At 57.6% G+C, this 26433-nt stretch overlaps 1 protein-coding gene across 1 annotated transcript; it reads right to left on the bottom strand.

The window, feature by feature from the left end:
* Positions 1-547: 547 nt before the first annotated feature.
* RBPMS2 (RNA binding protein, mRNA processing factor 2) lies at positions 548-25588 on the bottom strand. The gene is made up of 8 exons (XM_037155669.2): positions 24980-25588; positions 10227-10304; positions 9591-9629; positions 8850-8912; positions 8361-8511; positions 7709-7860; positions 1930-1999; positions 548-1660 (listed from the first exon to the last, which is right to left on the bottom strand). Exons 1-7 carry the CDS (start codon positions 25052-25054, stop codon positions 1937-1939), a joined length of 621 nt encoding a protein of 206 aa, XP_037011564.1. The 5' UTR covers positions 25055-25588; the 3' UTR covers positions 548-1660; positions 1930-1936.
* Positions 25589-26433: the final 845 nt, after the last annotated feature.

Here is a 26433-nt window from a genome sequence, read left to right as displayed (position 1 = left end):
CGCTCGGGCACCAGAGCTGCAGAGCTGCAGGCCCAGTGGGTGGATGTGCTTCCCCATTTCTGGGCCAGACTGCTGGGCGCTCCCGCCTGTGTCACGGCCTCACCAGACACGCGCCAAGGACACTGCGTGGAGGAGCCCAACCTCCCAAGCCACAGCCCTCCTCTATGCAGGGGCCTGCAAATGACGTAGGCCACGAAGGGCCCGGCCCGTGTACAGCAGCACCTGGAGAGTGAGGGCCCCTCGCAGGGCTTCTGTGGGGCACAGAATCTCGAAATGAAGTGAATGCCTCAAACACCGGGGGGCAGACGAATCCCTGCTCCACCCCAACGTACCGCCCCTGGGGGGGTCGCACGTCCACTTCAGACTCCAGTGACACAAGAGGGAAGGAGGGAGAGGCTGCCAGAGCTCTCGGGCCTGGAGCCACTTCCCTCCCCGCTCACGTCCCCCAGGGGCAGAACCCTTGACATCTGTCCGTCTCTGGCCACGCCTCCACCCCACCCCAGCAGCCCACCTCCCCCCGTGGAAGCAAAGGTCGGAGAGAACTTACTTCGGATGATTTTTTTATTTTGCATTTCATACATCATCCAGATTCACATTCTCGCAGGATCAGCAATTAACAACAGCCACCTCGCCTCCCAAGTCTGCAAACGGCCGGAGAGCCACAGCCTCGGCCAAGGGCGAAGCACCGACGTGCTCGCGAAACAAAAAATTGCACAATTTTCCCTTCATTTTTCTGAAACTAATGCCTGACACAAAGGCTCGTGGCTGGAGAATGGGAATCCGTTTCTTCTTCATGCCTCAAACTAAACATTAAACTTATCTGACAGGGCGAACAAGGTCTCTTCAATAATTAATTGCACACACACATGAAAAATCCTTTATGATGCATAAATATTTTGTTACACAGGGTACAAAAATACTTTCACTTTTTGGTTGGTTTCGAAGTCTGGAAAGAATGAGGAGCAACAGCAGGGCTGGGGTGTGTGGTGGAAAGGTAAGCAAAGTGGGCAGAGAAGGGATGCTCCGAACCGCTGCTGGCCCGTCTGAGGGGGAAGCGGAGAACCCTGGTCTGAAACAAAAACACTCATCTTTGCTGGGTGGTCGCTGCTGTTCAGCCTGGAAGAGTGTGGGGCGGTGGGAAGTGGAGGGTGGAAGTGGCCGCAGGGCTTGGCCCCACGGAAGCAGGCTGGGTGCAGGGGAGGGGCGTGGAGAGCGGGACCAGGAATGATGAACCATGAAAGGCCAGGACCTGTTGCTATGGTGACACAGTGTGAGAACAAACTGTACACTCACATATACACAAGTCTAAGTGTCTTAATTCATGCCAGAAAACATGCAAAATCAAATGCCTCGTTTCTCTGAGGTGAAGCTACAGAAGTTTGGAGCGGAGGTCAGGCCTCGCTCGGTCCCAGTGCGGCTCGGGTCTGGGTGTCCCGGCCAGCAGGCCCCTGAGGCCTCCCCTGAGGCCTGGGAGGAGGGCTCTGGGGCAGGGCAGGGCTGAGGAACAGAGAAAGGAAACAGGAAGCAGTCCACTGAGTCAGGCTTAAAATTCACAGTCTTTGGAGGGAGGCAGCAGCTCTCCACCGGCCGCCTGGGGGCAGTGGAAGCTCAGGGCAGCTTCCTCCCCAGCGGGGGGCACTTCAAGCTGTGGTAACAAGACCTGGAGGGAGGGGAGAGAGGTGGCCATGAGCAGAGGTGTGGGGATGGAGCTGAACTTGGGGCCTTCCCTTTGTGAGGAGTCGGAGGGCAGGAGTATGGGAAGGATGGCAGGAGAAGGGGGTGAAAGCAGCCAGGGGCCCAGTGCATGACCTCAGGGAGGCCTTGAGTGGGCTCTCAGGCTGGGGGGGGGAGGGGCAGCGAGGAACCAGGCCCTGCCGGAAGCCGGGGTCTAGGCCACGCATCCTGGTCCTCAGGCCAGCACTTACTTACTGAGGAACTAACAGAACTGTCGGTATTTCCATCCTTGCTGGGAGGTATCAGAGGAAGGGTACCAGCGCACCTGCAAAAGAAGCCAAGGTCAGGAGCTCGCTGTGCAGTCTTCCCTCCACAGGGGAGCCCTGCACACATGGCCGTGTGTCCCCTTGGAGTTCTGGTTCTGTCCTTGACTGGCTGGCCCAGGTCGGGCCAGTGTCACTCACCTCTAGGTGTCAGTTTCTTCACCTGAAAACAGGAGAGGCCTCCGCACTGGCCTCCTCCTCAGGGTGAAGGTTCAGAGAGAGAATGGTTGCGGTGCGTTGCCCTCCACTAAAGCTGACCAGGGTGTGCCAGGCTGCACCAGGTGGAGTCTTGGCAGCCAGCGGCCCTGGTGCCTACAACCAGCCCTTCCTTCTCCATTACAGGGAGAGAGCGGAACTCCTAATATTAGGAGAAAACCCAATACATTTTTGCTCAACTTCCTTCAGTCTCAGTGGCTCCACGCAGCTGCAGGCTGGAGATGATTACGCCACACACAGGCGTGAAGGGTCGGTACGGCGGAATGTAAAACACTCGACCAAGCAAAGCCAGTGCGGTCCCCACAGGGCAGGACTCCAGACATTGGTCTCGTCCTTGTACAACTCTGCGGGGGGCCAAGGACAAGACCCAGATGCTGCGTCCTCCCAAGCTCCGCTTCCCGATCCCTCTTTCCCCTCCATGTTAACCCTCTGAAGCCTAGAGATTTGTAACCCACCAGCTAAGCCCTCGAGTGTGGGCCGTCAGCTATAGAACCCCGGCACTTTCCAGAAGGTCCCTGAGAACACAGCCCCAAAGCAGGGTTCCCAGAAACTGGTCAGGGCATGACATGCGCCCCCTCCCCCACGGGCCCGCTGTCTGGAAGGTAAGCTGTGCAGGGGGCCAAGCCAAGCCTGCAGGGAAAGCCGCTGCCCCGGTCACAGCCAGCATGGCTGCCTGGGTGACAGTGGGGCCCGGGCACTGTAGGGGGCATGTGAGGGGGAAGACCACCCAGACGTGGGAGCCCAGGTTCCCTCCAGGAAAGGAAGGGCTGGCACACGAGAGCCAATGGAGAAACTGAGCAGCAGCAGAGTCGCCATCCAAGGCTGTTACCCAGTGGCCACCTGGGGGGTGGAAAAGATTATCGAGTACCGACAGGCTACTGGGGGGTGGATGGCAGCTTCCTAAGAACTTGCTCCTGGGCCCCCCCAACTGTGAGGTGCTGTTCTGTGCAGCACAGAGCTCTCTCTGGTCACCACACGCTCCGCGGGCGTCAGGGGCGCTGGGATGTGACACACAGCAGGGCAGTCTCAGGTCACCCGGCCAACACGAGGGTCTCCTCTGGGCTCCAAGCACACGGCATCGCCGTCATCAGGACACAGCTGAGCCCAGGCTGCTGGAACCACCTTGACTGAGCCCCACACCACACAGAGGGGGTCGAGAGCTTCTTCTAGCAGTTGAGCTGTCCAGACTCGGGGGCTGTGGGACCTTCCCTGCCTCCTACACGTCTGGAGGCGGTTCCCTTCCTGCCCAGCTGACAGCCGGGCGGCAGGAAGCCTCTCCTCCCCTTTGTGGGGCCATGCGTGCCCTCTCAGCTGGAAGCCCAGCTGGACACTAGTGCTGGGCCCACAAGGACGACCAGAAAGCCAACACCAGTGCTGCGGATAAGCCTGTGGTCTGACTCAGGGAGTCCCCTGGTGGGGCCTGACCACCCCGTCCGCCCAGCCTCCAGCTGAGGGAGTGCCCGCCGAGCTGGGTGCCCTGCAGGGCTGGAGGAGGGCGTGACACTGGACGAGAGTGGGAGGGACACTGCAGGCTCCTGCAGCTGCCTGAGGGGTCCTTCAGGGAGCCCCACTCTCCCCACAAGCGCTGGAATTTTGCCCCCAAGGCGGCAGCTCCCCCCCAGCCTGAGATGGGTCGGCCGCCCTCTCGGGGAGGAAGTAGAGGGAAGACCCCGCTTCGGAGCTCGAGGAGGCCCTGCCCTGAGGTGGGCTGCATCTCTGCTCCCCTCAGACACCCCATTCAGGCCGGCTGGACTGTCCCCTCAGGAGCATGGTCCACTCCTGTGCCAGCTCAGGACAGGACGATGGACCCTCCAGGCCCCCTAGCTGTTCACAGGGGTTTGGGGTCCTGAGAGACTGCCCCACAGGGATGCCCCCTGGGTATCTAGAATGAACCAGGTTCCAAGAGGATCAGCATCTCAACACAAGGGGCACGAACTCAGTCCCTGCTCACATCTTGGGACTAAGAAGACATGCCAGGAAGTGAAGTGGGCAAAGGAATGAATCCACTGGAGAAGAAACACAAACAGCCAATAAACACAGGAGCCTCACTCGCCCAACCGTCAATTGAAGTAATCCCCAGTCTTACTTAACCCAGATGGGCAAGTCTGCACTTCGACCTGCTAACGGTTCTAGGAATGCATGACAAGGAAACAAGCAGGACAGGTGCCCAGGGGTGTGAGCAGAGACGTCCGCTGCCGCTGGGCCCATCGGGGGCAAGAAATGGCGTCAACAACCTACGTACCAGCTACAGGGACCCGACGCACTCCCACGATGGGGGGCTGGCCAGGCGTCTAGAGTGCAGAGCCACACTTACTGACGTGGGGAAATGTCCTGACAGTTATGGTTTAAAATGATTAGTGTGTATACAGTAAATTTTGTAGAAGATTCCTTCACAGAGATTTACTTACAAACCTGCACGCAACTATCTACCATGTCTAAGGTCTAAAAGTAGCAACTTTTTAGGGAACAGGATGATAAACTGAAGGGAAAAAAGATGAAAAAGAAAAATAGCTGCTTACTTTTCCCCCATAAACACAGACCTCTGATAGCTAATGCTCATGAAATACTTAGCATGTACCACATGCTGTTCTAAGTTTTCATGTAGTAAGTTTCTTTAATCCTCACAAGAACCCTACGAAGTTGACACTGTTACCGTCCCATTACACAGCTAAGAACACAGAGGTAAGAGAGCTCATGCAACCTCAAGGTCAACAGAAAGTGGCTGAGCCACTCTGAGGAAGGTGAGAGACCCCATTTCCTCAGATGAAACAGAAAACAAAGTCCAGTCCAGGAGGACCCTGCCTTTAGGCCACTGTCCGTCTGTACGTGCCGACCTCAGTGTGCCCCCGCTACCCACACCTCTGGTCTGTTTCCCCCCTAAAGGAGAAGCTTCTGTCAGGTGGGTCAGGAGGCTGAGCAGGATGGCCGTGTGCCAAGACGGTGGGATGAACCGCCTCCTGGCCCTTCCCACAGGCCCGGGCCCTTGGGCCTCAGGCTGGGCTACTGGCAAAGGGCATGCGGCGGTGGGGACGTGCCCATCTGGGTGGGTAGAGAAAGAAGAATTGCTCTTCATCCCCTCTTGTCCCTCAGCTGCCGCCTGCCCCGGGCACAGAAAAACTCAGCTCTGCTGGTCCTCCACATTCAGAATAACCCCCCCAGGACCTACACTGCCCAGCACCTTTACTCAGGCACATTCGCCCCCGCTTCTGGGGCAGCGCGGTCAATGGGCAGGAAGGCGCTCTGGGAAGGAAAAGAAAAAATGCTACTGCTCGGAAAGTGCTCTTGTGCCCATTACTGCGTTCGGCCCTGACAGCACGTTTCACTGTTGAGGACATGGCTTTCCAAACAGCGAGGGGCAGGGACAGAGGTACTCACTACCTGGACCCGTCTCCTGTCGCTAGTCTCCCTCCCCGAAAACGCCACTAGCCCTTGAGTTGGCCTCCACCCTCTTCCCTGGGCGGCCAGAAGGCAGGCGCTCAGGCACCTCCAGCCTCAGAGAGGACCAGGGGAGAAAGCTGGACAATGAGACTGAGTAACGGCTGTAATAACTGGCACTTCACAGCCGTCCTCTGTACGACCCTAAGAAGTAGGTATGATTTAAAGAAAAAATGTTTAATTGTTCAATTACAGTCGTCCCCATTTCCCCCCACTGCTCTCCCCTGCCCTGCCCCCCAAAGTAGGTATGATTATCAGTATTCTGCAAAGAAATTGAGACAGAGAGGTTAAGTAGCTTGCCCAAGGTCACACAGGCATTGAGAGAGCCAGGATCCGGACTGGGGCAGCGGCTGGGAGGCCGCCGACCACAAGGCTTGGGGGGGTGACAGCAGGAATGAAAGGCAACGGGAGGGCACAGCGCCCTCGGGGGCAGGTAGCAGCGCACGGGCCCAGCCAGCAGGGGTGGGGTGGGGAGGGAAGGGCGGAGGCGCCACTCCTTATTCACCTGACACACTAACTGTCCCTGGCTCCCAACCTCTGCCTGTCACTGTCCGGGCCGAGTGTCGGCAGATAAGGCAGAACCTTTCACCAGATCTGATCTAATCCTCTCACTTTACAGACGAGGCCATGGAGGTCCAGAGGTGAAGCCACTTGCCAGAGATCAGGTAGCTAACTGGTGGCAAACCTGGACGAGAGGCGAGGACCCCAGCTGTTAAAATCCCCACATGGCCAGGAGCCACTGGAGATGACAGGGACGGTGTTCCCTGCCACCTGCTCTGTGCCCACCACAGAATCCGATTTGTGGCAAACACCCAAATATTTCCCTCTGGGGGAAGATCTTTACCACCTTCCCTCCCTGATCAGTTTCCCAGCTGTCTGTGCCGCGCAGCTGGGAACACAGCCAAGGTTAACATCTTCTGCTGACACTACGGTCCAAAGTGGCCACAGCTGGGGAGAGGTCCCCTGCCAGGGAAAATGGTTTGCTAGGGTAGTAGCCCCAGAATCTGAACCTTCCTCCCTGGAACTGGGCCACCCAGACGTCACCAAGGCCTCCAGAGGACTGAGACAGAGAGGAACTCAGCCCTCGGCCAGAGCAGCCGACTCCTCCCGCCACGGCTTCCAGTTCCTGCGAACACTTCCTTCCTGACTTCTCATTTCCTTTTCCTCCTTGTCCCCTTCTACCACCCCGGCCCAGCCCAGGCAGTCTCTGTTCTCTCCCTCTTGACAGCACGGCACACCCTGGCCAGGTCACTCTTTCCCACTGATCAGAGGCCAAGGTGGGCTCGCCACTGCCCCTCAGCCTCTCCGTGCTACCTGGTAGTGCCCAGCCATCCAGCTGGCGTTCCTGTCACTGCCTCACAGGGACGGGCTGGTACCTGCCCACCTGCTTGTCTGCCTCTCGAGCACCTGGCATGGCACCCAGCGAGCAGTGAGCCCTCCTGGCCCAGCTCCCTCCCCTGACCCTCCCCTGGAAGTACATGCATCCTCCGTCCAGCCCGTGCACAAGCGAGAGCACCCAGGCTCTGTGAGAACAGGAATGCTCGCCGAGACTTGGGACGCTCAGCCCAAGTACCATTCCAGCACCTCTCGTGTGTTAGCGTTTAAGTCTCACGACAACCCCAAGGCAGATAATATTAGTCTCCTTTTCCACAAGACTAAAAAATCAAGGCACGGACATCTTTAAGAACTTTCTCAAGTTCATAAAGACAGGAGGACAGGAACAGGCAGCTGGGCCCGGAAGACTATACTCGGCTTGGGATGGCAACCGTGGCCCTGTTGCTCTGGGCAGTATGCAGCTCGGGGCCGCAAGTGTTCTGGGGGTGGTGGAACCTCAGCTGGGGCTCTCTCGGGACTTTGCCTCCGGGCCCTCGACGTGGCCTCACAGCTTACCCCTCCCTCCTCTCTGCCAGAGTCGAGCCCTAAGGCACTGTCAGAGCACAGCAGTTCTGCTGCAGCTCCAGAGTCTTGTGTGGTCCAGAGGCCGGGCGGGCACAAAGTCTGGCCAACTTAGAGGCTTCATCCCCCGCTTCCTGCTTCTCCCCAAGAGGGGGAGAGCTTACCTGAGCATGCAGGGCAGCGGCGGCAGCAGCAGTGGCGGCTGGGTAGGTGAATGCAGCGTGTGAGATGGCTGGGGTCAGCTCTGTGGTGTACAGAGGGTAGGGGGCCCAGGTCTCTGGGGACGTGGGGATTAGAGCAGTCCCCATCAGGTCATCTGCAAAGGGAGACAATAGCCCCCATCGTCAGAACACAGGTCTTCCCTTCCGCCACCCCATTCCACACACAAAAGGGGACTCAACTCTATGGTTGAAGCATAAGGACCCCACTCAGACCAGACTCCCCGAGACCAGGGCAAGAAGCTGTATTAACTTGGCCTGGCATGGTGAGCACCCAGTCTGCTTTGAGAAGTTCTTGATGGGCCTGCTGCAATCTTAACAAGAGAAATCACAGGTTTCAGGGGAAGCCGAGCAAGCTGACGGTTCAGGGGCTCGGGCTGTCCGAGGTCCAGCAAAGGCTGCAGGGCAGGACGGATGTGTGGGACCCACAAAGAAAGGTGGCTGTGGATGTGAGCAGCCTCCTCCAAAGGGGGGCATGCAAGCACCCCGATTCTCTCAATGAGAATCTCATTATCTGCTCTCTGTATTAAACACCACTGGGGCTCTCAGCTCAGGCCAAGTACAAGGGCAGCCGACTGTTGCTCTGAGTGCCACTCACAGGGGTCCCGGGCGATGAAGTGTGCTCCGAGGGCAGGGTGTGCACTGGTGGGATTTGGTGTAGCGATTAGCTTGTTCTTGGCCATCTTGGTGTTGGCTTTGGCAAACTCTAGCCTCAGGGTCTGTGGGTTCTCTGGATCAAAGCGAATGCCCTGTATTAGAAGGAAGAAGGGGAAAGACTTGACTTTGTAGAACCCAGACTGTCCACTGTAGCAGGTACATAGGGTCCCCAGAAACAGTTTGTTGGAAAGACCCGCCCACATGGGCCAAGACAAGAGGATCCACTGTGCAGACCTTGTGAGTAGTGACATTTGGCCAAGACAGCACAGCCAAGGACTCTGCCCCAAGGCTGCTAGGAAATAAGGTACATCTCTGGGCCCTTCCCTTGGGTGTGGAGCCAGGGAGGGTTTGCAGAAGACAGAACGAGGACACGCACTGCCTGGGCAGGGGGTCCACAGGTCAGAAATGGACCTGTTCTCCGTCTACTTACATTCAGTGCATTCTTGGCTGCTTCTGCTCCTGCCCGGCTGTCAAAGATCACAAAACCAACAGGCTAGCAGGAAAAAGAGAGAACACCCTTGCATCTCTCCCAACATTCATCTCCCCCTCCAAAAACAGACACACCAAAAAACTCCCAAAGCAACGAAAAGCCACTCTTGCCCATTTCCGTCCTATGTCCAGCCAGAACAGCAGTTCTGGTGCACCAGAAGCCTCCCACCAGGCACCAGTGTGGGAATGATGCCCACTGAGCTTTATCCACTGCACTGAACGCTGCCCTCTCAGTGAAAGTCTTTTTTTAAAAAATGCATGTGGGTAATTGAGAGTAAGTTCCATGTCTTCTGCAGGAAGGAAGGGAGCTCCAATATATCAAGTGCGTGGGGAGGTTCCAGATTCAATCAAGGGCAAACAGGTTGAAACCTCTCCAACTTTATTTTGCCACGGTTCGGTCCAGACCCCGAACGGCCCCCTGTCGCCTGGCGTCCCAAGCCAGGGCGTAGCCACCACGTCTCTGGGCGTCCACCTTGGCGCCGGACTGTGGCTCAAGAGTCAGAGAGGGAGGGCCAGGAGCTGACCGGTGAGAAGAAGGACCCTGTGGGGGCCACTTTCATCAGCCCAGGTTGGAAGGCGGGCACAGGGAGCAGGTCTCAGCTGCCCAAAATGCCTCAAGATGGAGGAAAAGGCAACAGACTGGGCTGGGCTGAGAGGAAGAAACACCTTTGAGAGACATTACCTGTCTCGATGTGAGCTTGATCAGGGAGCCTTCGTACCCCTGCAGAGAGAGGTCGGTCATTAACGGGGAAGGCCAGAGCTGCCGCCGTGCTGCCCCGGCCCCCCGACATCACCCCGTCTTTTCTCCCTCCTCCTGCTCTCCTGTCTCATTCTCATGCTCTTCTCCCCCAAAGTCGACCCTCTCTGCCCTCCACCCTGCATTCTGAATCACATGGAGTGACGCGTGGGTGGGCATTAAGCCACAGCGGTCACCATTTCACGCGCAAATTCCTGTTCGCTCCACTGATTTGTAATCCAGATGCACTGAGCTTACCTTCTTAAGCTTTCTCATCTGCAAACTGAAAAGGCCACAGTGAATCTCAAAGATTATTTATACGGCAAAATCTATGGAGATTCTCCACATCCCCACTTTACAGATGAGGAAACAGAGGCTCAGAGGGGGTGAGCAATCAACAAAAAGCAACATGTGAACTAACAGCACCAGGGCAGGGAGTTGGGTCTGTGATCAGTTTCTGAGACTGGCCTACGTCTTCCTGCCGCCCTCCTGCCACCCGATCCTGGTCAGAGATTCATTCCCGATGCTTCCCCTCCACCCCAGGCTCCACCCCCACCCGTGGGTGACTGGGCCCAGACTCACCTTGAATGGCCTGAATAGCAGGTAGAGTTCTCTGGGTTTAATGTCCACAGGGAGGCCACTGACGAACAGTGTCCGGACCTGGGGACAGAGACACAGAGGTCAGGGCCAGACGGACAGAGGGAGAAGGATGGCAGCCCTGCCATTAGGAAGGAACCAGATCCTTCCAGAGTGAAGCGAAGCGAAGTGAGGGATCTGTATTTCCTGGGCCTCCAGAGGCAAATGAATGCAGTTTTTTAGCATTTAACTTTTCAAAGCCCTTCCCATGCGCCTGCTTTTCCCTAGGCTTGCCGTGCTGGTGTCGCTCAGCAAGCATGTGCTCTGTATCTCTGGGCAAGGCCCTGCAGTGTGCGTGCACAGGAGAGGATCTATTTAATAATAATAATAATAATAATAATAATAATAATAATAAGTGCACAGATCAAGGACACCTCTGATATCCGAAGCAAACCATGGTGTCTTACGTCCTGTCCCGCCTCCACCCAATGCACAAGTTAAAATGCCTATATTTTCCGGCAGATACCCAGGGACCCCAGGTTGAGAGGCTCTGTCTGGTCTCAGGAAGAGGCAAAGATGCAACCGGAACACAGGCGCTATGCCACGCCCAGCAGCGACTTCGACAGAGGGCCCACCACTTTCACACCCACCTGCTACTGCTCCTGACGTAAGCTCGCCAGTGGCCGGGAATGTGTTCTATTCTTGCCTCCACGCCCAGTGCCTAGTGTGGTGCCGGCACTAAGTGTTTACCAAATAAGAGACCTGGGTGAGGACTCGGAGATGGAACAACTGTGCTGGGCTCTGAAGAACAAGCAGGATCTCTCGCCAGCTTCAGGTGAGGCAGGTGATGCTGTAATTTATGAGCCTTGCCCTCAATGGGGTCACAGGTCGGTAGTGAAGCCAGGTCTAGACACCAGATGTCCACCCTGTGACTCTGGCCAGACCTAACATCCTGAACTGAGTGACGGCCTGTGGGACGCAGCCAACAGCCCTGTTCCAGGCACTGGCTTGATCGGGAACCCAGGGCAGCCTGGCAATGTCACGCCTGACACACACAGCTTGACAACACCACCAGAAATGGCTAAGGAACCCAGCTGCCGGTGTCACCACCCCCACCCTACAAGGATGACTCCCAGCCTGTGCCTGATTTAAAAAAAAATGAGTAAGAACAAGCTTCTTCACTCACATGAGTTTTTGCCAAGAAGCAAACCCTTGCCATTTAGGGCACCTCGCTCCCCACTTAGTCAGACCTTTCCCTCAACAGACACGCCCAGCTCCCAGGTCCAGGACAAGGGCTCTGTGCACCTCACAGCCCAGCAGCTCTGCACCCCTGTACAGACAGCGTTTGAGCGCTGGCCTGCTCCCAGAGGCACCTGGGAGAAACTGGACAGCCAAGGTTCCAGATTGGGCTCAACTGAGCCCCTGCACTCCAGAAGGCAACCATCCTTCACACCCTCTGCCCTTTGATGGAAAGGCCTTTAATTTCCATGTAACCCCCTACACAGAAGGGGCTTGCAGGGTCACCAGCTTTTCTCTAACGGCAGCAGACCTGGCACTCATCTGGACTGGCAGAGACAATACCTGCCTGTGGGTGCCTGGACTCGGGTACCCAGACCACCCTCAGAGGATGGGCTGAAGGAGTGTGAACCAACCAGGTTCCCGCTGGGTGGGCCTGAGTCACCCCCCCCCCCCCCCCCATGGTGGGACGTGGTTTGGGCCAAAGACGAAGAGCCAGAGAAGCCCCACAGAAACTTCTGCCCCAGTTCTTCCCAGGGCCACCCTTCTCACCCGGCTAATTTTAAACCCTTCCTCAAACGGCTCCCTTCTGGCTGGACCTCCCCAGGGGCCCTCTTAAATAGCCAGTTCTCAGCACAGTTTCCTGCTTGGGTGGGGGAGCAGGGAGGAGAGGGGATCTTTCCCTCATTCCCAGCTCAGATCCTCGTTTCCCGCCCTCCCTTTGGGTCAGATGTTTCTAGCCTCTTCTTCTGGTTTCTACCTTTCAGGTTCTGAAGAGCTCAAAAGGCCACACTATTGCTCGTATCCTGTCCCTGGCCACCTCTCCGGAAACAAACAGAGGCCAAAGCAGTTATGGATTAGGTGGTGAGTCCCTGTCCACCAGGTCACAGACCCTTGGCTGGGATCAAAGTCTGGGAGGCTAAGTCACAGAAAACTTGGCCTGACTAGCCTCTCTGGTTCTCACTTGATCCCAGCTACCCCGGCAGATGACAGCCTAGTCTCTGTGCAAGCAGCAAACTGAGGCCCAAAAAGGGCTCATGCAGCTTAGTTTGCCAGGGAACGAGGCTGGGTAAGACTCAGGGACCAGACTCAGTCATCCGGTCCTCCGGCAACCCACGGCCACAGGGGAAGACAGAGTGGCACTTCGGTGGCCTCATCAGCCTTATGGGTGGGCCAAATGTGCCCATCAGCCATTTAGTAGCCAGTCCCTTCCTTAGGCACCTGTTCAGGATGACAGCAAAGCTGGAATAATGGGGGCAGAAGGAGAAGAAACCGGCAAACTGGGCTAGAGCGAGGCAGGAGAGCAGCAGGCTAGCCAGCTACACGCCAAAAGGACAAGAGGTTCTAGAGCCCACCTGCCTGCCTTTCTGCGTCCAACTCCCTCTGGTCCCGCTGCGGCCCATCTCCTCCAGGTCCCCGACAAGCTCCAGGGGCACCAAATACAGCTGGTCTCAAGGCAGCTGCTCCTGTCACCTCTCAGGCTGCCCTCCCTCGTTCCTTAGCAGGAAGGCGCCCGTCCCACCCATCCTTCACTTCTTCTCTTCCCCTTGCTACCTCTGAGTCCTCCGGGGCCATTAGGATCCTTCATATCATTTCTACCTGTCTGAGCTTATCCCTCACCTGGACTCTATTAAAACCCCAAAGGAGGGAGCCACGTCTCAAACTTTCACATCCTCCAAAACGAGAGCCAGGCCTCAGCATTTGGAATCTAACCTCTCTGTGCACCTTAGTCCTTCCAAAGAAACTCCCAACCCGAGAAAGACAGGGCTCAGTGTGGCCGACAGAGTAACGCCATAAATGGCAAAGACGACCAGCTTTCGTTAGGCCACAGTCTGCACCCCAGCCTAAGGCTTGGCTTGAGGAAGACGCCTCATGTCTTAGAATCTGTGTATCCACATTAACGCGGATACCACTGACCTCCAGGACAGCGCCCGACTCTATGGCCGGCACACGGGAGGCTCCACAAAATGTGCGTTTGCTCACAGCAGTCACCTGCACGCAGCCCTTACCCACCAGCTGCCATGAGCTGCTTGGTGACAAGTGCCTGGGGAGGCTGGGCTGGTGCCGGGTCAGTCTGGAGCTGGCACAACACAGGTGAGACGGTCTCGGCCAGTCACTGGGTTCCTTTTCCCTCTCTCCCGGGTAGGTAACATTTGAGGGAAGGGCACCTCATTTTACAGATGAGGAAACTGAGGCTCAGAATAGGAAGGTGACAAAGCAAGCTGACAGCACAGTCGGGATCTCTGCAGGGACAGTGACATGCAGTTACTCCTCCAAGGCCTGGCCAGTCAGTCCTGTGTCTCAGGCCAGCATCAGACAGCACCTCCCCTGCCCCTGGCCGCTGCCAGCCTCCTGCTGCCAGGGCCAGCATGCACTGAAGGGCCGGGTGCAGACCCTGACGACTGGCTGACGCCAAGATGGAAAGATCCACCAGAGAACCCATGTCCTGTCCACTCCACAAATGTATTGTAAGAATTTACCACAAAAATGTTTTCAGTATCTGAAGGGAGCAAAAGGGGTCGTTCCCACAACCCCAGGCTACTACTAGCAGTCACTGAGACCGTGTATGTGGCCCTTCTCCTTCCGTACACTCGCCCTTTCTCCAGAAGTAGCCACACAACCCCTGGGACTATTTTCGTTCCTGTCCTGAAATGCGGAAGAGCACTGCAGCCCTTGTAAAATGACCGTCTTCAATGGCAAGTACGAGCAGATGGTGCTAGACCACGGCCACGTCCCTAGCACAACTGGAAGATGGTCTGGGATGGGGTGAAGTGGGTACTGGGGTGGGGGGCGGTGCAGAATGGAGGGAGGGAGCATCCTGAGAGGTCAGGGAAAGAAACAAGGCGAGGAACAGCTCTTGCTGATGAAATCTAGGGGAGGCACCAAATTCAATACAAAGAACTTGGCCCACAGAAGTGTCCCACCGCACAGCAGACACGGCTGTGCGGTCTGCACGGCACAGGAACAGACTCAAAGTTGCTGGAGGTCCCAGCCAGCACCAGGCCTGCCTACAGGAACCAGCTGGCCCTTTGGCACAACCAAGTCCCTTGTCCCAAGGCTGTGGGGGCCCTGAGGCAGCTCTTTCCTAATGCAAGTCCTGCTGCCAGGCTTCCTCGGAAGTTGCTGCGGGCGAGGGGGTCCTGGCTCTCGTCCTTAGAAGGGGAGGTCCAGCCCCTTCTAAGTCCACAGGCTCTCACCGGTCGGCGGACTTCCTGGGGTTGTCTAGGTCTTTGCTGTGAGCTCCTGGGCTCTTCCACTTTCAGCCGGTGATGGACCTAGAGTGCTAAGGTTCCCAACCAACCTCTTGACCACGCCTTCCCTCGTCCCCTGTGGCCCCAGAATCTCACCCCCAATGCTCCAAGGGAGGGGCCCGAGAAGGGCAGTGCCTCAAAGGCACACGAAGGGGCGGTTTCCCCTCGCATAAGAAAGGTTTAGGAGATACCCTGGCTGGTGTGGCTCCATGGACTGAGTGCTGGCCTGCAAACTGAAAGGTTGCTGGTTCAATTCCCGGTCAGGGCACAGGCCTGAGTTGTGGGCCGGATCCCCAGCTGGAAGTGTGTGAGTGGCAACTGATCAATGTTTCTCTCCCTCCGTTCCCATCTCTCTAAAGTAAATAAATAAGATTTAAAAAAAGGTTTAGGAGGAGCTTCTCAACCACACTTTCTTCTTTCTTTTTAAAGATTTTATTTATTTATCTTTAGAGGGGAAGAAAAAGAGAGGGAGAGAAACATCAAGTGTGCTTGCCTCTCTCGCACCCCCTACTGGGGACCTGGCCTACAACCCAGGCACCTGCCTTGACCGGTGACCCTTTGGTTTGCAGGCCAGGGCTCAATCACACTTTCTAATCCCAGCAAGACAGAGGACGCAGGCTCCCAGGGCTACACAGTCCTTTCCTTCGTGATAGGGAGGGGAGCCGCGGGTCCCCGTGCGGGTCTTCCTCTGCTCTCTGCAGCCCTCCCAGCCCAGAGGTAAGAGCTCACCTCACTTTTTATGGGAAAAGAGAAGTAGGAGAAAGGGGCTCTAGAAAGCTCATTCACATCTATGTGTCCAAGATGTTCTTCTATCAGGCAAATGGAAATCTGTTTAAAGATTTTCAGAAAAAAGTGAAATCAAACAAAAGCCTTCAGCAGGGAGGTGGCAGCATGCCCAAGGCATCAGCCTCACAGCGCAAATTCAGGCTTCCGTGGAAAACACTTTCAGACGGGACACCGATCCATCTCTACCCGTCAGGGTACATCTCTCTCGGCTCTGGACACTCCGATGGGCAGGCCTGTCACTCAGGGGTCCCCACACCAGTCCAGCTTCCTGGACGGGGGCTGCTCAGGCCTCCCTCCTCCCCAGGGCACACACAGGCCCAGCTCACAGTGGGCCCTGCAGGAATTAGGGGAAACGGGCTGGCAGGGGAGGAAGAGGGGGTGGGTATCCTACACAGAGGGAACAGCCAAGCAAAGCCCCTGGGCGTGGTCAGCCGGGGCCACAGAGCCCTCCCTCCCCAGTGAAGGGGATCCCACACTCAGTCGGAGGCCAGGCTGGGGTTTGGCCACTCTGCTCTCACCAGGTGTGTGACCCCCTGTGCAAGGGGAGGGGCAGGACTGATGCTGGGGGCTCTGTAGCTCTACCCTGTCCCAGCTCTTCAACACAAGAGACCTTCATACTGGCCATTAAACACTCACCATCTCGATTAAGGGCAGCTGCAGGGTACTGTGGCCCAGAGAACAGGCTCCATAAGCACCAGCTTTTGTTAAAGATGGAAAGGGTAAACACAACTTTCAAAAACAGTGGTATATCCGTGGATACTACACCCCCCTCCCCTCTGACTGAGGGACAACCACAGCCTTCTGCCCACCCCAGCCAGTAAGCTCCAAGACAGCAGCCTGCACTCCCGGGTCCACCTGCTCAGAGGACGATCCCTTCTCCACAAAGGATGCTGAGGCAGGAAAACATCAGGGCCACTCCCCACTCCTCCCTCACTCCACTCCCAAATAGATCCTACGGGTCCACCAGGAACACACTGCCCCCCCCCCCCCCCCCGGAAGACAGGCTCCTGCTTTCCAGGCAAATCCCGGCCTCAGGAGGCTGGGATTCAGGGAAAGACACTCACGAAACTCCACTTAGGGTGATAGAAACATTCTACCAAAGAGGTAAAGATGGCATTTGAAAACTGATTCTTTGTAGCACTCCCTTAGCATCTCTGAAAGTTAGAATTCAGTCTGGAAAGGAAAAACTCTTTCAACTGTCTGCTCCATCAAAATGTTTAAGTAACGCGCTTGCTTTGAATCCCGCCTACTGGCTGCTTAGCGTGAGCTCTCCGGTGTCATCTGGCTGGAAAACACCACTTAGGGAAGGCGGTGGAATCCAAAAAGGGAAAAACAAGCCTCTCCTAAGCCCCTCCCACATCCTTCCCCAGCTCCCAGCCCTCCGCAGCGACTGAAATGCAGAATATTTGAGCTGGAAGAAACCTTATTTTTAGATGAGGAAACCACAGCCCTGGGGGTCCAGTGGGTTGCTCGTGGTCACCAGCACACCAGAGGCAGACCCAGGGTCCCCAGGTGCTCACAAGCCAAAGCTCTTTTACAGACCACAATGGCACATCACCACCCACTCAGACTCCAGTGGGGACACCCAGGGGTACCCGGGAACAGGTAGGTGGCCTTCTGCTCCTGAGCTAAGAGGGAAGAAACAGGCCCTCACGTAAGGCCAATTGGGGTCCCACAGGATGACTCCATGGTCATGCCAAACAGAGTTAGCTACAAGGAGGTCAAAGGGAAAACTGGAAGACTGCCAACTCCCAGCAGCTGAGCGTGGCCTTGTGCCCCACTGACTGGGGGGAGTGTGTGTGGGGGGAGGCTAGAGCAGGGCCCCTCCCTCGCACACCTTGGACGGGACAGCTGGGTGCACGTAGCCCAAGGAGGCCTGAGCCCAGGCCCCCTGCCCCCGCCAACAGCCAGTCCATGGAGGTTTATGAGCTGCATTATATACAGCTTATGGCTTCCCTGATATAAAGACACTGAAGATCCTTTTTGAACTTATACCAGCCATCATTACACCCAGCTCTTACCTGGCTGCTCCCAGGGAAAGGGACCCCACTGAGAGTCAAGACAAGGGACTCGGGTTCAGCCTCCTGCTCAGCGAACGACTGCTGACCAGACATGGACACAAAAGAAAAACAGCCTCGAACCAACCGTCAGGGAGCTGGGGTTGAAGTCTCTGCCCTGCCAGGCGGGTGGCTTCGTGGCCCCCCTCCACTGCCTCAGCAGTAAAGCAGAGGAGTGGAGATGTCTTAGGGTCCTTCACACCCCACCTACTAAGACACCAGGGAGCAGGAGAACCTGGCCTCTATCTGCTCTGAGCTTTAACGCTTCTGCCCACTCGAAGACAAAGAGGGTGGTGAAGAAGGGGCTAGAGAACAAGGGGGTAGGAGAGCAGAGGTCAGAAGCCAGGCGCTGGGTCAAGCTGGGCCTGGGGTGTGAGACGGGTCTTTGCTGGGCAATACTGGGACTGCCTGCTGGAAGGCTCAGAGGGCAGTCCCTGCTCCCCTGCAGAGATCTTGAGGCCAGGGTTTTCCTGTAGTGCATGTCCAGAGGGGGTGGGGTGGGGGCTGCACTCTGCCTGGGTCCCATGCTTAGGCTTGGCACCAGCAGGGCGCTCTTACCCCTCCCGGGGGGAAAGAAGTCCCTCTGAGTGAGGCCACTTGACGAGAGGTGGATGGAATGTGGCGACATGGCCTGCAGACCCGGGACTTATAAGGGCTGAACAAGGGCACAGGAATAAAGAGCAAGCAGACACAGCCAGACAGTGGACGGGAATGGAGACGCACACGCTCCCAGAACCCCAGCACTCCCCGGGCTTCCTCCAAGGGGCTCTGGGCCGCTCAGCTCCCAGGCCAGGATGCCAACACCGTCATCACAGTCTAATCTAGTGTAGAGCCCAGGCCTAGGGTCCACTGCAGTGTTCTGCTCGCCCCTGCTGTAATTCCAGCCCCAAATCACATATCATCAGGGCAAGACTCTCAGGCCCCAGGTGGGCAGCACTTTGTGGTTTCCAGGTTCTTCATGCTTATCACTGGCATGGGAGCCTGGCAGTCCTTTGACGTGATGGGCAAGAGTGGTACTGGCCCAGTTAACAGATGGACAAACCAGCTCAGGGATTAGGTGCCTGGCCAGCCAGTAGCAGAACTAGGAATCAAGCTGAAGTTGCCTGGGAAATTGGGGCTCCTCCCCCCAGAGCCTGCAAGGTGCCACGGCTTTGACTGCATGTGTGGGGGTGGGGAACCAAGTTCTCTAAAGCGAGAGACAAGGCCAGCATGTATATTTTTCTCTTTCTTTTTAAATTTTACTCTTCTGGAGGGAGGGCTGGCATGTATAAAGTGTTCAATAAGAAGGCTTCGGACCCCACGCCCACTCTACTCCTACCCTGGAAACAGGCCTACCGTCTGGACAGCACACTGGTCAAAGCCCGCGTGAGCACCACCCACACCTCACTCAGGGAACCAGACCAAACAGCACGGGCCGCGCTATGCAGACTCGGTGCTGTGGCCAAGCGCCTGTTTTCCGTTCGGTTTTAGACAGACCAGGGCCCGGGGCTTTCAGAAGCAGCCCAGAGTGGCAGGCTCCCAGGGCCCCCAGCATGGCAGCCCCACCTCCCCCCACCCCCGCCTCCAGCAAGGCTCTCCGCCCTTCTGGAACATACACCTCTCATCCTTCCTGGTACTGTGTGGTCAGCCAGTGCAGATCTGCTGCCTGTCCCCTGTACCTGGAAAGGGCTGCAGCTGTCACCACTGCTGCACACCACTCCACAGACTCAAAGTTTTGGCTGAGGGACACCTCACACCCCTCTCCCAGCTCCAACACCAGTACCTCCAACCCTTAAGCCAAGTACTGTTATTTCAGCGTGCACACACCGTGCCAGCAACACACGGGCGAGGCCCCCACACTGCCCACTGGCTGATGGAGGCTGATGGCACCTGACGAGACGTTTCCTAATGTAATGGTCCCACTGGGAGAGGCCCCTGTCAGGGTTGGCAGCTGCCCTGCCACAAACACAGTAGGGTCCCTCCATCCCCAGCTGTGCCTGCACCTGGCCACAATATCCACCAAGTGCAGGGGCCAGCCTAGGCAGAAGTTCTTCACAGCCTTCACAGCAACAAAGGTTCTCAAAAATGGCCTCAGGTGCTATTCCAGTAACCTCTACTGACCACCCTCCCACCCCAGGAAAAAAAGCCCAAGGCCCATTTGGGGAAGGGGAGGTTGGCCATGCCCCGGAGGAGCTGGGTACTGTAGACACTTACCCCAGCCCGGTCCAGGTCAGGCCCCACCCCTTCTCCCTGGGAGCCCAAGTCCTGTCCGGAACTACACAGGCGGTCTTGATAACTTGTGACAGCCAAGAACTTCTGCTCGGCCAGCCATAAATGACTAAAGGCCACAGCAGATGGGTCTAGGCAGACCCTCCCACCACACCCACCCCTTGCTGTACTCCGGAGGCCCCCCAGCACAGATGGATCCGCCAGTGGACCAACTCTTCAGGGAGGGAGGACCCAACAACACTGCCACCTGTCTAGCCTTGGCACATCTTTGAGGCAACCTTATTCTTCCCATCCAAGGATAGAATAGAAGGAGAAGCAGAAAGCAAGGCATCTGTGCCAGTCCCTGGGGACACGGGCAGGGTCCTGGCACAGGAAGCTTCATGGGTTGTCTGCAGACCCCCCCCCCCTCACTGCAGCATCATTTCTGAAGAGCAGCGATGGGCTCCGCCCCACCACCTCATGGCTTTGCCAGGGGCATGAGGACCCTTCTGCAGCAGCCATGGCCAGGGGATGGCAGAGAACTCCAGCACTCTCGCTCAGCTCTGAGTAACAAGAGGTAGGTGGCCTCTGACCAGGAGCTCAGCCATCAGGGCAGGCAGGAGGGGCTCCCCCTCTCCGCGACCCCCAAGGCCTGCCTGGAAGTTTAGTGGAAAGCATGAGGGCAAAGGCCCAGCAGCCTGCAAGGCCCTGTCTTGCCTCTGTTCACAGTAGCCAGCTGCCCACTGACGATGGGGATAAGAAGCCAGAAGTCCAAATGCTGAGTGAGACTCAGAAGCTGGTTCACCCTGGGGCAGACTGGCCAAGCTGTCTGTGTGCAGGGAAGGAGGACATAAGGAGATCCAAGGCAGTGGTTCCCCCCAAATGACAGGCAGTCACTTAAGAGCAAGCATGGGTTCTCTAGTCAAGGTGCTCAAAGCACTTCAGTCATGGTGCGTGAAGGCGGTCGGCACCCCCCCCCCCACAGGGCCAAGGGGGCGCCTGCCTGCAGAGGATGGGAAAGTGAAAACGACCTGGTCTGGTTTTCACTATCACCACGAGATGGCAATTCGAAACAATACCTGTGATAAAATGCTTCTCCGGCAGGGACAGGCAGCTCCCCTTACCCAATCCTGGGACGCCACCAGAACAGAGGGACTGGCCCCTGAGCTTCTGCTGAGAGCCCGGCATCCCCCAAAGCTCAGAGTCCAAAAGCTTTAGTTGCAGGATTTGTTCTCCCCTTGCCCCCAAGACTCACAAAAAACCCTAATATAAACAGAACAACAGGTATAATGCGGTAAAGAGCAAATGCTGGATTCAAATCCCAACTCGCCCACTCACAAGCTGCACGGGGTTATCTTAACCTCACTCACGGTGCTAGTGATGGGAGTTACTCATGGGGCTGTGGTGAGAGCTGGTGGAGTTCAAATGGCAAAGTGCTTAGAGCGAAGCCTGGCACAAATACTGTATATGGACTTACTGTTATTAGGTTGGCCTCTCCCACAGGTTATCTGAGCAGAGGGGAGGCATCCACAGCCACACCCAGGAAGGAGAGGAGCCTGGCTTACTGGGATCTGCCCGAATCCACCCGCTGGGCCCTGTTCCCAGGTAAAAGCCAAAAGCAGAGATGGGTCCCTTCCCTTAAACCAATAAAAGCCTGGAGACAAAGTACCAAGAAGTCCCAGATTCAGTCAAGTGGTTTTGATGACAGAGAAAATAACTATGGGAGGGGCATGCCCAGGTTGCACACTGGACCCCAGAACCCCTTCAAACTCATCTAAGCCTGGCCTGGCCTACCAGGGCCAGGGACGCGGCTGGTCCCTGGAGGGCAGTCGATGGGTCCAGGGGCACCAGGCTGTGGCCCAGCGACAGTGGATGCAAGGAACAAGCAAAGATGGGGGTGGGAGAAGAGCAAGGGACCAAGGCTCTCAAGGCAAACTGTCACCCCTTTCTTTAGCTGCCACTGATCCCTGTCTATGGTTACTGACATAAAATTTGTGTAACTCATGAAGACTCATCCCCTCATCCCAAGATTCCAAATGCATCCCTCCCCTTTGGGGACCCCAATGAATAGTTACTATAACTTAGCAATACCTTCTATTATGAAAGTAAAGTCTCCATTTTCAAAATTGAATGTTTTCCAACCACACGTCCCATCCATCCCCCCCCCCCGCTGAAACACTGCACTACCTAGCCCATCCCTCAAGAGTCACTCGGACAGGGCATGCTCCAGTCCGAGGCCCAGCAGCATCGGAGGCAAGTGCGCCCAGAGCAGGGCTCTTGTGCTGTATTACCTCACCTTCTGCAGCCTGGGCACCAGACAGGACCTGCCTGGGGGAGGGTTCGGCCTCTATACCAGCAGCGACACTTAGCTCTTCCCCTGCAGATCTTCCCCATAATTCCTTGCAGCCCTCCCTTAGCTTTCAAAGGATATCAACGCTTGTAACACATCTTCCCAAGTGGCTGAAAAATATGCCAATTTGCACCCAAGCTTGCACGACCATAGTGTGCTCCCCAACAATGCTACAACACAGCATACTTCTGGTAGTCACCCAAATGAGCCATCTGGTTCTGCAATCAACCCTGCTATTCTCTCTTCTTGGAATGCCTTTCCCACCCCCACAGGTCTAACAACCGCCCACTCAGCCACATCTCAGGGAGGGCTGACCTCTAACTTCTCAGTGGCACCGCTGTACCACTTGCTGATATCCCTTTATTTTATCTGCCGTGTATTTAACATTCCATTGCTTCCCAGCAAACCGTTCTCACCTCCCAGCCTATGTGATCTTTTACCTATATCCCTGGCCCTAAGCTGGAAAAGGAACCTAATGCTTATGATATGATCGAAGCCCCCATAGGTAGGGTAGGGAAGCAGGGAGGGTCCAGGCTATACAAACAAAGCATTTGTCAAGAGTCAAGAGTATAAAAAGACAAGCAGCCCCAAGGAAACCCCATCCTGAAATCATGAAAAAAAATACACCCCTTTCTCCAGTGATCTCACACCCTTAGGAATTGAGGCCTTATGGTGGACAAGTGAGATTCCTTGGGTTTTCCAGGTTTGCTTTAGTTCATCTCCAATAGTCAACTGGGAAGAGCCAGCCTAGGTCACCAGGAGAATAAACCACTACTGCTCATGCAGATTCTCCTGGGGGGAACTCTTAGGGGTTGCAGAATGAACTGCTTAAGGGGCATCTAAGCTACAGAGAAGGAGACCAGATCTAGCTCAAATCACCAGTCCCAGTTGGAACCCCAGCAAGAGAGCTCTTGGCCCACTGTTCAGACGAGAGGCTCTTCAGGGCAGGGAGCAATACTTGTGCTTACCCAACCAGAGCAGACACTGGGCTCCAGGAGAAGCCCAGAGCTCTTGGTTTTAGACCTTTAACCATGGGCCTAGGGCCCTCCCTCAACACCAGTTGCAGTGACTCCCTAAATCACCACAGGGCCATGGCCACCTCCACCCCCAGGGAGTAGCAAGGACTCCAATTCTTGAGGGTTCTGCCCTCTAAAAAAAGGCACTTAGAAAAAGTGACCAGTATCTGAAATGTTTTCTCCAAGACTGGCCTGGCCACCTGGTACGCCTTCCCACTTCCAAGTGGTGGGTCTGAGGGTTAGCCCAGCCTCTTGGGCAGTGTGAGGTCCCTGCTCAAATCAACCCTCTAGCAGAAGTGGCATTCGGGGTATTTGTCCAGCTTCACAGGAGACAGCTCTTCTCCCTCAATTTCAACTCACAGGAGGCCAAGCAGAGACCCCACACATATCAGCAACCCTGTCCCCCTCCCCAACTTTCAGGGGGAGATCCTGAACCACCAGTTAGAATAAGGGTGGGGTTAAGGTCCCCAAAGCCGTGAACCTGTGGGCACCAAGGAGGACAAGACCTTCAGAAGCCAATAAAATGCCACCACACTGGAGCCCACGCCACACTAATGGACAGATGTCAGGCCTTCCCTTGTCACCCTTCAAAGTGAAGGGCTGTGTATTCCTTCCTTTCTCCCTCCCACCCCCAGAAAGCAGAATCTAGACCTAGATTCTCAGATGTCATGTCATTGGTGGACTGAGGTTGGCAGCAGGCCTCTGAATTGCTAAGAGTGGGAGCTGGCAGTGTGACCCTCCCACCATCCCTCCCACTTGGAGGAGCCCAGCCCAGCAGTGGGGCCGCTGCCGCCATGCTGCACCAAACCTATAGCTCGGCCAGCAGCACCGCCACTGGAATTGAGGGAGATAGCAAGGCCAGCCCCCCACCAAGGGGCTCTGCGGTTTCTCCCCCAAACCAAGGGGAAGGGAGCGCAGGCTGGATAACTGGCCCTTGGTTTCCTGGGCAAGAGCATGCCAGGGCGGGGCAGGAAGGGTCTCTCAGCCCTGGAGTGTCACAGCAGAGGATGGAGGCCCTTCGTGGGAGCTGCAAACCATGTCCCCTTTCTACACCAGTTTTTGTCTCAGCCCACCCAGCTCCTGGTCTCCATTCACTGATAGCCGTATCCACCACCTCACCACCCCCTACATCCTCCTCAAGTTCACCATCCCATTAACCAACCAGCTGCTGGAGATTCCACGAAGCCGCCTCATACTTCCACGTCTTAGCACACAGTCGGTGGACCAGATAAACTCACCTCTACGTGAGGAATCCCACCCAGGCCAGGTTGGGGGTCCTAGCTTGGCTGCCAGGACAAAACCGGAGGGAGGAGAATCGGGAAGTGTCTTTCGACATCTCCTTCCCAACTCAATTAACTGCCGGCTGACCTCCTCCCAAAGCCCAGATTCTGGGGATGCGAGGGAAGCCCGTCCAACAGCCACAACTCCAGGTCTACTGAGCGAAGGTGCCGGGAGGCTGGCCCGGGCCTCCAAGGTCACCGGGAGGGGTCAGGGTGGAGAGGGCAAGGACTGTGCCGCCCGCCCATCCACCGGCTAATCCCTCGGTTTTTTCCAGCCGAGGCGGGAGTCCCGGCCACACGGGAGGAGCGCCTGGGAAGAGGGCAGCGAGCCGGGCCGAGAGTGGAGAACGAGGGACGCGCGGGCAGCAGGCGTGGGGCGGCCCGCCCCGAGCCCGGGAGGGCGTGGAGACAATGCCCGCCCGGCGGGGCAGTCCAGGCCGTCCGCCCCCGCCGGGCGGACACCGGCTGCTTCTCTCGGGCCGAAGGGCAGCGGCGGAAAGGCTCCGGGAGCGATGGCCCCACCGGCCCCGCGCGCCTTCTCCCCCTCCCACCTCCGCGTGCACTTCACCCGACGAGTCCCGGGGCCGCAGACCCACCTCCTCCTCCGGGCTGCCGCCGGAGCCCGTGCCGGTGCTGGTGCTGTGCTCGTCGTCCGGCTTCAGGTTGCTCATGGTGCGGGGGGTGGGGTGGGGGCGGCGAGAGGAAGGGAATGCGGAGGGCGAGCGCGGCGCCGGGCCCCGGCGAGGAGGCGGGAGGGGGCGCGGTGAGCGGTGCGCTCCGGGGGTGCGGGGCGGGGTGGCGGTGGGGGGCGCGGGGCGGTGAGAGGGGTGGCCGCCGCGTCGGTATGGGGTCACATCAAGTTTGGCGGGTGCGGGAGGTGGGGAGGGGGTGCGGCGGGGGAGGCACTGGGAACCGGAGCCGAGCCGGAGCGGCCGCCGCCTCCGCCTTTTCACTGCGACCGCCGAGTGCGCCCGCGGCGGCGGCGGCGGCGGCGGGGGGCGGGCGCCGGGGGAGGGGGCGGGCGCCGGGCGGTGGCGGGGGGCGGGGGCCGGAACCGGCCTCAGCTGGGGCCGGGCCAGCCCCCCGCCCTCCGCGCGGTCTCCGGGGGAACGCGCAGCCAATCCCCGCCGCCCACTGCGGACTCGCCCCGGCCCGGGCCGCTGCACGCTCGCCCCCGGCGCGGCTTTTCCCCGCTGCCGCTGGTCTCTCACCCTCTCTCGTCTTCCCCGTTTCCCTTTCTCCGCGACAAGTTTTTAAACTTTGATGAACTCGCCCAGCGAACTTTCTTAAAGGGGCCGCGCGCAACGCGCTGTCCCAGCCCGCGGGGTGTGGAACCGGGTGCCGGGCGCCGCTTCGCCCTCGGCATCCCCGCTCCGGTGGCCCCAGGAGGGGAGCCCCCACCGCGGGGCTCCGGGGTCGTCGGCTTCAGGAACTAGTAGGCTCCGCTTGTGCCCTGATCTGGGGCTACAGGGTCCGACGAACTCGTTTCACCCCAAAACTCAGCCGCGCAGACCCGGTCCACGCCCTCCTCCCTCCCAAGAGCTCAGGGCTTCGGGGGCCGGGCCCTGGAGGAGAAGGAGGGCCGGGGAGTGGGTGCGGACACCTGGGCTTTGGCCCCGGCTGGGCGCTGTTTTGCTGCGTGACCTTGAGGAAATCACTTCCCCTCTCTGGCCTCAGGCTTCCAGCCCAGAGGGCGGGGCGTAGATCCCAGCCGCCTTCCCGCTCCCAGTCGCCAAACGGGACGCGGGGTGGGGGAGCGAGTCTCTGGGACCCAAGGGGCCATTAGCCCCAGGAAGGGTACCCCGAATGACCGAGAAGGCTCCCTTCCCCAGCCCCCAGCTTTGAGGGTCCTCTCGTTCCTCGGCTTAAATGCCCCCGACACAAACACACCTTCTCCCCCCCCTCCTCCGAAGCCGGCGGCAGGGGGAGGGGAGCGCGGCCCCGCGGCTTCGGCGGGCGGTTGGTGACTGCCCAGCGCAGGTCTCAAGGGCGCGGACCCCGAGTCGGGTTGTCCTCTGGCTGTTGAACACTCGCTCGGACTGCTGCCACC

Source organism: Artibeus jamaicensis, unplaced genomic scaffold, assembly GCF_021234435.1.
Source record: "Artibeus jamaicensis isolate MK-2021 breed Jamaican fruit bat unplaced genomic scaffold, CSHL_Jam_final contig_548, whole genome shotgun sequence".
Taxonomy (NCBI): Eukaryota; Metazoa; Chordata; class Mammalia; order Chiroptera; family Phyllostomidae; genus Artibeus; species Artibeus jamaicensis.
This window is presented reverse-complemented; position numbering and strand designations above follow the sequence as displayed.

Excerpts from the sequence above, each read along its gene's own strand:
- RBPMS2 (XM_037155669.2), bottom strand. The coding sequence starts at position 25,054 with ATGAGCAACCTGAAGCCGGACGACGAGCACAGCACCAGCACCGGCACG. Across the intron at positions 8,913-9,590 it reads TCAAGCTCACATCGAGACAG|CCTGTTGGTTTTGTGATCTT; the intron begins GTAATGTCTCTC and ends TTTTCCTGCTAG. Across the intron at positions 2,000-7,708 it reads CCGCTGCCCTGCATGCTCAG|GTGCGCTGGTACCCTTCCTC; the intron begins GTAAGCTCTCCC and ends CTTCTTTTGCAG.